We start from the raw sequence: 12500 nt of genomic DNA, 5'->3' as shown, positions 1-12500 counted from the left end.
AAGAAAAGAAGGAGAGGAGGACATTATCCCGTTCTAAATGTAGACAGAACAAGAAAAGAAGGAGAGGAGGACATTATCCCGTTCTAAATGTAGACAGAACAAGAAAAGAAGGAGAGGAGGACATTATCCCTCTCTAAATGTAGTCAAAACAAGAAAAGAAGGAGAGGAGGACATTATCCCTCTCTAAATGTAGTCAGAACAATAAAAGAAGGAGAGGAGGACATTATCCCTCTCTAAATGTAGTCAGAACAATAAAAGAAGGAGAGGAGGACATTATCCCGTTCTAAATGTAGTCAGAACAAGAAAAGAAGGAGAGGAGGACATTATCCCGTTCTAAATGTAGTCAGAACAAGAAAAGAAGGAGAGGAGGACATTATCCCGTTCTAAATGTAGTCAGAACAATAAAATAAGGAGAGGAGGACATTATCCCATTCTAAATGTAGTCAGAACAAGAAAAGAAGGAAAGGGAGGACATTATCCCGTTCTAAATGTAGACAGAACAAGAAAAGAAGGAGAGGAGGACATTATCCCGTTCTAAATGTAGTCAGAACAAGAAAAGAAGGAGAGGAGGACATTATCCCGTTCTAAATGTAGTCAGAACAATAAAAGAAGGACAAGAGGACATTATCCCGTTCTAAATGTAGTCAGAACAAGAAAAGAAGGAGAGGAGGACATTATCCCTCTCTAAATGTAGACAGAACAAGAAAAGAAGGAGAGGAGGACATTATCCCTCTCTAAATGTAGACAGAACAAGAAAAGAAGGAGAGGAGGACATTATCCTTCTCTAAATGTAGTCAGAACAATAAAAGAAGGAGAGGAGGACATTATCCCTCTCTAAATGTAGACAGAACAAGAAAAGAAGGAGAGGAGGACATTATCCCATTCTAAATGTAGACAGAACAAGAAAAGAAGGAGAGGAGGACATTATCCCGTTCTAAATGTAGTCAGAACAAGAAAAGAAGGAGAGGAGGACATTATCCCGTTCTAAATGTAGACAGAACAAGAAAAGAAGGAGAGGAGGACATTATCCCGTTCTAAATGTAGTCAGAACAAGAAAAGAAGGAGAGGAGGACATTATCCCGTTCTAAATGTAGTCAGAACAAGAAAAGAAGGAGAGGAGGACATTATCCCGTTCTAAATGTAGTCAGAACAAGAAAAGAAGGAGAGGAGGACATTATCCCGTTCTAAATGTAGTCAGAACAATAAAAGAAGGACAGGAGGACATTATCCCGTTCTAAATGTAGTCAGAACAAGAAAAGAAGGAGAGGAGGACATTATCCCTCTCTAAATGTAGACAGAACAAGAAAAGAAGGAGAGGAGGACATTATCCCTCTCTAAATGTAGACAGAACAAGAAAAGAAGGAGAGGAGGACATTATCCTTCTCTAAATGTAGTCAGAACAATAAAAGAAGGAGAGGAGGACATTATCCCTCTCTAAATGTAGACAGAACAAGAAAAGAAGGAGAGGAGGACATTATCCCATTCTAAATGTAGACAGAACAAGAAAAGAAGGAGAGGAGGACATTATCCCGTTCTAAATGTAGTCAGAACAAGAAAAGAAGGAGAGGAGGACATTATCCCGTTCTAAATGTAGACAGAACAATAAAAGAAGGAGAGGAGGACATTATCCCGTTCTAAATGTAGTCAGAACAAGAAAAGAAGGAGAGGAGGACATTATCCCGTTCTAAATGTAGTCAGAACAAGAAAAGAAGGAGAGGAGGACATTATCCCGTTCTAAATGTAGTCAGAACAATAAAATAAGGAGAGGAGGACATTATCCCATTCTAAATGTAGTCAGAACAAGAAAAGAAGGAAAGGAGGACATTATCCCGTTCTAAATGTAGACAGAACAAGAAAAGAAGGAGAGGAGGACATTATCCCGTTCTAAATGTAGTCAGAACAAGAAAAGAAGGAGAGGAGGACATTATCCCGTTCTAAATGTAGTCAGAACAATAAAAGAAGGACAGGAGGACATTATCCCGTTCTAAATGTAGTCAGAACAAGAAAAGAAGGAGAGGAGGACATTATCCCTCTCTAAATGTAGACAGAACAAGAAAAGAAGGAGAGGAGGACATTATCCCTCTCTAAATGTAGACAGAACAAGAAAAGAAGGAGAGGAGGACATTATCCTTCTCTAAATGTAGTCAGAACAATAAAAGAAGGAGAGGAGGACATTATCCCTCTCTAAATGTAGACAGAACAAGAAAAGAAGGAGAGGAGGACATTATCCCATTCTAAATGTAGACAGAACAAGAAAAGAAGGAGAGGAGGACATTATCCCGTTCTAAATGTAGTCAGAACAAGAAAAGAAGGAGAGGAGGACATTATCCCGTTCTAAATGTAGACAGAACAAGAAAAGAAGGAGAGGAGGACATTATCCCGTTCTAAATGTAGTCAGAACAAGAAAAGAAGGAGAGGAGGACATTATCCCGTTCTAAATGTAGTCAGAACAAGAAAAGAAGGAGAGGAGGACATTATCCCGTTCTAAATGTCGCACTGGATAAGAGCGTCTGCTAAATGACTAAAATGTAAATGTAAATGTAAATGTAGTCAGAACAAGAAAAGAAGGAGAGGAGGACATTATCCCGTTCTAAATGTAGTCAGAACAAGAAAAGAAGGAGAGGAGGACATTATCCCGTTCTAAATGTAGACAGAACAAGAAAAGAAGGAGAGGAGGACATTATCCCGTTCTAAATGTAGACAGAACAAGAAAAGAAGGAGAGAGAGGACATTATCCCGTTCTAAATGTAGTCAGAACAAGAAAAGAAGGAGAGGAGGACATTATCCCGTTCTAAATGTAGACAGAACAAGAAAAGAAGGAGAGGAGGACATTATCCCGTTCTAAATGTAGACAGAACAAGAAAAGAAGGAGAGGAGGACATTATCCCGTTCTAAATGTAGTCAGAACAAGAAAAGAAGGAGAGGAGGACATTATCCCGTTCTAAATGTAGTCAGAACAAGAAAAGAAGGAGAGGAGGACATTATCCCATTCTAAATGTAGACAGAACAAGAAAAGAAGGAGAGGAGGACATTATCCCGTTCTAAATGTAGTCAGAACAAGAAAAGAAGGAGAGGAGGACATTATCCTGTTCTAAATGTAGACAGAACAAGAAAAGAAGGAGAGGAGGACATTATCCCTCTCTAAATGTAGACAGAACAAGAAAAGAAGGAGAGGAGGACATTATCCCGATCTAAATGTAGACAGAACAAGAAAAGAAGGAGAGGAGGACATTATCCCGTTCTAAATGTAGTCAGAACAAGAAAAGAAGGAGAGGAGGACATTATCCCATTCTAAATGTAGTCAGAACAAGAAAAGAAGGAGAGGAGGACATTATCCCTCTCTAAATGTAGTCAGAACAAGAAAAGAAGGAGAGGAGGACATTATCCCGTTCTAAATGTAGACAGAACAAGAAAAGAAGGAGAGGAGGACATTATCCCGTTCTAAATGTAGACAGAACAAGAAAAGAAGGAGAGGAGGACATTATCCCGTTCTAAATGTAGACAGAACAAGAAAAGAAGGAGAGGAGGACATTATCCCGTTCTAAATGTAGTCAGAACAATAAAAGAAGGAGAGGAGGACATTATCCCGTTCTAAATGTAGTCAGAACAAGAAAAGAAGGAGAGGAGGACATTATCCCGTTCTAAATGTAGTCAGAACAAGAAAAGAAGAAAAGGAGGACAGAAGATAAATATATATGTTATATCCTTTAGTACTCACGGCTGGCCAGTAGTTGTTGCTGATGTTGCTGTAGTGAGTTCATCTGGTTAAGACCCTGTTGCTGTAGTGAGTTCCTCTGGTGGTTAAGACCCTGTTGCTGTAGTGAGTTCATCTGGTTGTTAAGACCTTGTTGTCCCCCCAGCCTCTCCTTATCCCAGGAACACGCACTCCCTCCTGGGGAGAAAAACAGACACACAGGGGGGAACTTCCATGAAACAGATATTACAGGAGACCACTGACTGGTCAGGAGCTCATTCAATTGTTTCTCATCCAGATGTGAAATATGGTAACTATGGTAACACCTGTCTTAAAGCATCCAGGTATAATGAACCCTCATAGCAGTTGAGACCCCTCATAGTATATATTATGTTATGTCTCTTTATACATTAGAGCCACAAGCAGAACAACAGATGATAAATGTTATGAAAGTAATCACATTTCATTCACTAAGAAGTTCACTGAACCCCTAGATTCATTCACTACGAAGATCACTGAACACCTACAGTGCCTTCGGAAAGTATTCAGACCCCTTCACTTTTTCCATATTTTGTTACCATACAGCCTTATTCTAAAATGGATTAAATCATTTCCTCCCCTCGTCAATCTACACACAATACTCCATAATGACAAAGCGAAAACACGTTTTTAGAAATTCAAATAAAAAAATATTTTACATAAGTATTCACACCCTTTGCTATGAGACTCGAAATTGAGTGCAGGTGCATCCTGTTCCCATTGATCATCCTTGAGATGTTTCTACAACTTGATTGGAGTCCACCTGTGGTAAATTCAATTGATTGGACTTGATTTGGAAAGGCACACACCTGTCTATATAAGGTCCCACAGTTGACAGTGCATGTCAGAGCAAAAACCAAGCCATGAGGTCGAAGGAATTTACCATAGAGCTCCGAGACAGGATCATGTCGAGGCACAGATTTGGGGAGGGGTACCAAAATCTTTCTGCAGCATTGAAAGTCCCCAAGAACACAGTGGCCTCCATAATTCTTAAATGTAAAAAGTTTGGAACTACCAAGACTCTTCCTAGAGCTGGCCACCCGTCCAAACTGAGCAATCGGGGGAGAAGGGCCTTGGTCAGGGAGGTGACCAAGAACCCGATGGTCACTCTGACAGAGCTCCAGAGTTCCTCTGTGGAGATGGGAGAATCTTCCAGAAGGACAACCATTTCTGCAGCACTCCACCAATCAGGCCTTTATGGTAGAGTGGCCTGACGGAAGCCACTCCTCAGTAAAAGGCACATGACAGCCGGGTTGGAGTTTGCCAAAAGACACCTAAAGGACTCTCAGACCATGAGAAACAAGATTCTCTGTTCTGATGAAACCAAGATTGAACTCTTTGGCCTGAATCCAAGAGTCACGTCTGGAGGAAACCAGGCACCGCTCATCACCTGGCCAATACCATCCCTATGGTGAAGCATGGTGGTGGCAGCATCATGCTGTGGGGATGTCTTTCAGTGGCAGGGACTCTGAGACTAGTCAGGATTGAGGGAAAGATGAATGGAGCAAATTACAGAGAGATCCTTGATGAAAACCTGCTCCAGAGCGCTCAGGACCTCAGACTGGGGCAAAGGTTCACATTCCAAAAGTACAACAACCTTAAGCACACAGCCAAGACAACGCAGGAGTGGCTTCGGGACAAGTTTCTGAATGTCCTTGAGTGGCCCAGCCAGAGCCCGGACTTGAACCCGATCGAACATCTCTGGAGAGACCTGAAAATAGCTGTGCAGCGACGCTCCCCATCCAACCTGACAGAGCTTGAGAGGATCTGCAAAGAAGAATGGGAGAAACTCCCCAAATACAGGTGTGTCAAGCTTGTAGCGTCATACCCAAGAAGACTCAAGGCTGTAATCGCTGCCAAAGGTGCTTCAACAAAGTACTGAGTAAAGGGTCTGAATACTTATATAAATGTGATATAAAAATAAAAAAAAATCTACATTTGCTTTGTCATTATGGGCTATTGTGTGTAGATTGACGAGAACAAAATTTATATTTAATCCATTTTAGAATAAGGCTGTAACGTAACAAAATGTGGAAAAAGTCAAGGGGTATGAATACTTCCCGACTGCACTGTAGTTTCATTCAGTAAGAAGTTGACTGAACCCCTAGATTCATTCAGTAAGAAGTTGACTGAACCCCTAGATTCATTCAGTAAGAAGTTGACTGAACCCCTAGATTCATTCAGTAAGAAGTTGACTGAACCCCTAGATTCATTCACTAAGAAGTTGACTGAACCCCTAGATTCATTCACTAAGAATTTGACTGAACCCCTAGATTCATTCAGGAAGAAGTTGACTGAACCCCTAGATTCATTCAGTAAGAAGTTGACTGAACCCCTAGATTCATTCAGGAAGAAGTTGACTGAACCCCTAGATTCATTCAGTAAGAAGTTGACTGAACCCCTAGATTCATTCACTAAGAATTTGACTGAACCCCTAGATTCATTCAGGAAGAAGTTGACTGAACCCCTAGATTCATTCAGTAAGAAGTTGACTGAACCCCTAGATTCATTCACTAAGAATTTGACTGAACCCCTAGATTCATTCAGGAAGAAGTTGACTGAACCCCTAGATTCATTCAGCAAGAAGTTGACTGAACCCCTAGATTCATTCAGTAAGAAGTTGACTGAACCCCTAGATTCATTCAGTAAGAAGTTGCATATACATGATCAAATACAAACCTTATATATACCTATATATATAATAATAATATCCGCCTAAACACAGGTGATCTAACTCGCACTCAAGGAGAAAGAGAGAGAAAACAGCAATATACCTGATCAAATACAACTATTAAAGACTACCAGAACCTACTGGATTCTCCAATTACATTGAATGAACTACAGGACAAAATACAAACCCTCCAACCCAAAAAGGCATGTGGTGTTAATTGTATCCTCAATGAAATGATAAAATATACAGACCACAAATTACAATTGGCTATACTTAAACTCTTTAACATCATCCTTAGCTCAGGCATCTTCCCCAATATTTGGAACCAATGACTGATCACCCCAATCCACAAAAGTGGAGACAAATTTGACCCCAATAACTACCGTGGGATATTCGTCAACAGCAACTTTGGGAAAATCCTCTGCATTATCACTAACAGCAGACTCGTACATTTCCTCTGTGAAAACAATGTACTGAGCAAATGTCAAATTGGCTTTTTACCAAATTACCGTACGACAGACCACGTATTCACCCTGCACACCCTAATTGACAAACAAACAAACCAAAACAAAGGCAAAGATTTTGACTCAATTTGGCATGAGGGTCTGCTTTACAAATTAATGGAAAGTGGTGTTGGGGGAAAAACATACAACATTATAAAATCCATGTACACAAACAACAAGTGTGAGGTTAAAATTGGCAAAAAACACACACATTTCTTTCCACAGGGCCGTGGGGTGAGACAGGGATGCAGCACCCAGCCTCAACCTACTAGAATCTGAAGTCAAATGTCTTCTGTTTGCTGATGATCTGGTGCTTCTGTCACCAACCAAGGAGGGCCTACAGCAGCACCTAGATCTTCTGCACAGGTTCTGTCAGACCTGGGCCCTGACAGTAAATCTCAGTAAGACAAAAATAATGGTGTTCCAAAAAAGGTCCAGTTGCCAGGACAACAAATACAAATTCCATCTAGACACCGTTGGCCTAGAGCACACAAAAAAACTATACATACCTCGGCCTAAACATCAGCGCCACAGGTAACTTCCACAAAGCTGTGAACGATCTGAGAGACAAGGCAAGAAGGGCCTTCTATGCCATCAAAAGGAACATAAAATTCAACATACCAATTAGGATCTGGCAAAAAATACTTGAATCAGTTATAGAACCCATTGCCCTTTATGGTTGTGAGGTCTGGGGTCCGCTCACCAACCAAGAATTCACAAAATGGGACAAACACCAAATTGAGACTCTGCATGAAGATTTCTGCAAATATATATTCTGTGTACAACGTAAAACACCAAATAATGCACACAGAGTAGAATTAGGGCGATACCCGCTAATTATCAAAATCCAGAAAAGAGCCGTTAAATTCTACAACCACCTAAATGGAAGCAATTCCCAAACCTTCCATAACAAAGCCATCACCTACAGAGATATGAACCTGGAGAAGAGTCCCCTAAGCAAGCTGGTCCTGGGGGTCTGTTCACAAACAGACCCCACAGAGCCCCAGGACAGCAACACTATTAGACCCAACCAAATCATGAGAAAACAAAAATATAATTACTTGACATATTGGAAAGAATTTACAAAAAAACAGAGCAAACTAGAATGCTATTTGGCCCTAAACAGAGTACACAGTGGCAGAATACCTGACCACTGTGACTGACCCAAAATTAAGGAAATCTTTGACTATGTACAGACTCAGTTAGCATAGCCTTGCTATTGAGAAAGGCCTCTGTAGGCAGACCTGGCTCTCAAGAGAAGACAGGCTATGTGCAAACTGCCCACAAAATGAGGTGGAAACTGAGCTGCACTTCCTAACTTGCTCCCGAGTGGCGCAGTGGTCTAAGGCACTGCATCTCAGCGGTCTAAGGCACTGCATCTCAGCGGTCTAAGGCACTGCATCTCAGCGGTCTAAGGCACTGCATCTCAGCGTAAGGCACTGCATCTCAGTGGTCTAAGGCACTGCATCTCAGCGGTCTAAGGCACTGCATCTCAGCGTAAGGCACTGCATCTCAGTGGTCTAAGGCACTGCATCTCAGCGGTCTAAGGCACTGCATCTCAGCGGTCTAAGGCCCTGCATCTCAGCGGTCTAAGGCACTGCATCTCAGCGGTCTAAGGCACTGCATCTCAGTGGTCTAAGGCACTGCATCTCAGCGGTCTAAGGCACTGCATCTCAGCGGTCTAAGGCACTGCATCTCAGCGGTCTAAGGCACTGCATCTCAGCGGTCTAAGGCACTGCATCTCAGTGGTCTAAGGCACTGCATCTCAGTGGTCTAAGGCACTGCATCTCAGCGGTCTAAGGCACTGCATCTCAGCGGTCTAAGGCACTGCATCTCAGCGGTCTAAGGCACTGCATCTCAGTGGTCTAAGGCACTGCATCTCAGCGGTCTAAGGCACTGCATCTCAGCGGTCTAAGGCACTGCATCTCAGCGGTCTGAGGCACTGCATCTCAGTGGTCTAAGGCACTGCATCTCAGCGGTCTGAGGCACTGCATCTCAGTGCTTGAGGCATCACTACAGACCCCCTGGTTTGTTTCCAGGCTGTATCACAACCGGCCGTGATTGGGAGTCCCATAGGGCGGCGCACAATTGGCCCAGCGTCGTCCTGGTTTGGCCGGTGTAGGCCGTCATTGAAAATAAATAAAGGAAAAATAAAAACTCCCTTCCAAATGTATGACCATATTAGAGACACATACTTCCCTCAGATTACACAGACCCACAAAGAATTCCAAAACAAATCCAATTTGGATAAACTCCCTTATCTACTGGGTGAAATACCACAGTGTGCCATCACAGCTGCAAGATTTGTGACCTGTTGCCACAAGAAAAGGGCAACCAGTGAAGAACAAATACCATTGTAAATACAACCCATATTTATGTTTATTTATTTTCCTTTTTGTACATTAACTATTTTCATATCATTATAACACTGTATGTAGACATAACACGACATTTGAAATGTCTTTATTCTTTTAGAACTTGTGTGAGTGTAATGTTTACTGTTAATATTTATTGTTTATTTCACTTTTGTTTATTATCTATTTCACTTGCTTTGGCAATGTTAACATATGTTTCCCATGCCAATAAAGCCCTTAAATTGAATTGAGATAGAAAGAGACAGAGAGAGAGAGAGAGTGAGAGAGAGAGAGAGCGAGAGAGAGAGCGAGAGAGAGCGAGAGAGAGCGAGAGAGAGAGAGAGAGAGAGAGAGAGAGAGAGAGAGAGAGAGAGAGAGAGAGCAAAAGTTGACCATCTGTTGGTAATCTTCCCTCGTTCTTCACTCGTTTAAATGTCATTTATAGCTTTCAAACACAAGCAAAAACATGTTCAGAAAGAAAGGATAGAATTTAGCACAGTAAAACTTATTCTGGGTGTGAGTTTTATGAGTGTCGCATCTTGCTTCAATGTATTCATACAGTGAAAGTATTCACTCCCCCCCTATAGCGTTTTCCTTGATGGCCAAAAAGCTCACTTTTAGTCTCATCTGACCAGAGTACCTTCTGACATATGTTTGGGGAGTCCCCCACATGCCTTTTGGCGAACACCAAACGTGTTTGCTTATTTTTTCCTTTAAGTAATGGCTTTTTTTCTGGCCACTCTCCCGCAAAGCCCAGCTCTGTGGAGTGTACGGCTTAAAGTGGTCCTATGGACAGATACTCCAATCTCCACTGTGGAGCTTTGCAGCTCCTTAAGGGTTATCTTTGGTCTCTTTGTTTAAAGCGGCTTAAAGTTTTAAAGTCCAATTTTGCCAGAAGTTGTTTGTGTTAATGGACTCCTCGATTAGTGTCAGTTGCTGTTGTACATTATAGATCTCTCTCTCTGTGTGTGTGCGTGCGTGCGTGCGTGCGCGCGTGTGCGTGTGTGTGTGTGTGTGTGTGTGTGTGTGTGTGTGTGTGTGTGTGTGTGTGTGTGTGTGTGTGTGTGTGTGTGTGTGTATGCGTGCGTGCGTGCGTGTGTGTGTGTGTGTGTGTGTGTGTGTGCGTGTGTGTGTGTGCGTGTGCGTGTGTGTGTCAGGGCCCGGTCTGACAGAATCTGTGCAGAAGATCTAGGTGCTGCTGTAGGCCCTCCTTGGTTGGGGACAGAAGCACCAGATCATCAGCAAACAGAAGACATTTGACTTCAGATTCTGGTAGGGTGAGGCCGGGTGCTGCAGACTGTTCTAGTACCCTCGCCAATATATGTTGAAGAGGGTGGGGCTTAAGCTGCATCCCTGTCTCACCCCACGGCCCTGTGGAAAGAAATGTGTGTTTTTTGCCAATTTTAACTGCACACTTGTTGTTTGTGTACATGGATTTTATTAATGTCGTATGTTTTTCCCCCAACACCACTTTTCACCAATTTGTATAGCAGACCCTCATGCCAAATTGAGTCAAAAGCTTTTTGAAATCAACAAAGCATGAGAAGACTTTGCCTTTGTTTTGTTTTGTTTTGTTTGTTTGTCAGTTTGGGTGTGTAGGGTGAATACGTAGTTTATTTGCTGTTGATGCATATCGCACGGTACTTAACGGGGTCGAATTTGACTCCATTCTCCCTCTCTCTCCCTCCCTCCCTCCCTCCCTCAAGGCCAGTGTAGTTGATGCATATTAATGGGGTTGAATTTGACTCCATTCTCTCCCTCCCTCCCTCTCTCCCTCTCTCCCTCTCTCCCTCTCTCCCTCTCTCCCTCTCTCCCTCTCTCCCTCTCTCCCTCTCTCCCTCCCTCCCTCCCTCCCTCCCTCCCTCAAGGCCAGTGTAGTTGCCTATAAGGGCCTTGAGATGAGCACTCTGAAGAGGACCTGATTGAGAACACTTAATCTGTAACCGATGCAGTGTGTGTGTGACAGCACCATTGAGCAGAGAAATGGGAGTGCAAATAACAAGTCAAATGAGGATTGCAGCTCCCTGGTTAAAGGGGAACGAACACACACACATTATAATAATAATATTTCTACTTTCTCTGTTGTGGTTTATCATATCTCCTCCACTCCTCCTTTTTCTCTGTTGTGGTTTATTTTTTATTTTATTTTATTTAACCTTTATTTAACCAGGTAAGCCAGTTGAGAACAAGTTCTCATTTACAACTGCGACCTGGCCAAGATAAAGCAAAGCAGTGCGATAAAAACAAAAACACAGAGTTACATATGGGGTAAAACAAAACATACAGTCAATAACACAATAGAAAATCTATATACAGTGTGTGCAAATGTAGCAAGTTATGGAGGTAAGGCAATAAATAGGCCATAGTGCAAAATAATTACAATTAGTATTAACACTGGAATGATAGATGAGCAAGAGATGATGTCAAATCAAATCAAATCAAATTTTATTGGCCACATGCGCCGAATACAACAGGTGCAGACATTACAGTGAAATGCTTACTTACAGCCCTTAACCAACAGTGCATTTATTTTTAATAAAAAAGTAAAATAAAACAACAAAAGTGTTGAGAAAAAAAGAGCAGAAGTAAAATAAAATAACAGTAGGGAGGCTATATATACAGTAAAATAAAGTGACAGTAGGGAGGCTATATATACAGGGGGGGTACCGGTGCAGAGTCAATGTGCGGGGGCACCGGCTAGTTGAGGTAGTTGAGGTAATATGTACATGTGGGCAGAGTTAAAGTGACTATGCATAAATACTTAACAGAGTAGTAGCAGCGTAAAAAGATGGGATGGGGGGCAGCTCTCTCTCTGTCTCTCTCTCTCTCTCTCTGTCTCTCTCTCTCATCTCTCTCTCTCTCTCTCTCTCTCTCTCTCTCTCTCTCTCTCTCTCTCTCTCTCTCTCTCTCTCTCTCTCTCTCTCTCTCTCTCTCTCTCTCCCTCTCTCTCTCTCTCTCTCTCTCTCTCTCTCTCTCTCTCTCTCTCTCTCTCTCTCTCTCTCTCTCATAAACATAAATATGGATTGTAATTACAATGGTGTTTGTTCTTCACTGGTTGCCCTTTTCTTGTGGCAACAGGTCACACATCTTGCTGCTGTGATGGCACACTGTGGTATTTCACCCAGTAGATAAGGGAGTTTATCCAAATTCTTTGTGGGTCTGTGTAACCCACCCTCTCTCACTGCCACACACAGGTTTGCTCTGTTTGGGGAGAGAGAAACAGTACACACACTCTCATG

General features: G+C 42.3%; 1 protein-coding gene across 1 annotated transcript in view; it reads right to left on the bottom strand.

Moving 5' to 3' along the window:
• The window catches only part of dachb (dachshund b), a gene marked incomplete at its 3' end in the record, with an annotated part of 68739 nt that overhangs the window by 15111 nt on the left and 41128 nt on the right, over window positions 1-12500 (bottom strand). Inside the window, exon 3 of the mRNA XM_041882237.2 lies at window positions 3719-3892. Coding sequence (XP_041738171.2) covers window positions 3719-3892 — 174 coding nt within the window. The remainder of the gene's footprint in view (window positions 1-3718; window positions 3893-12500) is intronic.

The sequence above is a fragment of the Coregonus clupeaformis genome, chromosome 8, assembly GCF_020615455.1.
Source record: "Coregonus clupeaformis isolate EN_2021a chromosome 8, ASM2061545v1, whole genome shotgun sequence".
NCBI lineage: Eukaryota > Metazoa > Chordata > Actinopteri > Salmoniformes > Salmonidae > Coregonus > Coregonus clupeaformis.
This window is presented reverse-complemented; position numbering and strand designations above follow the sequence as displayed.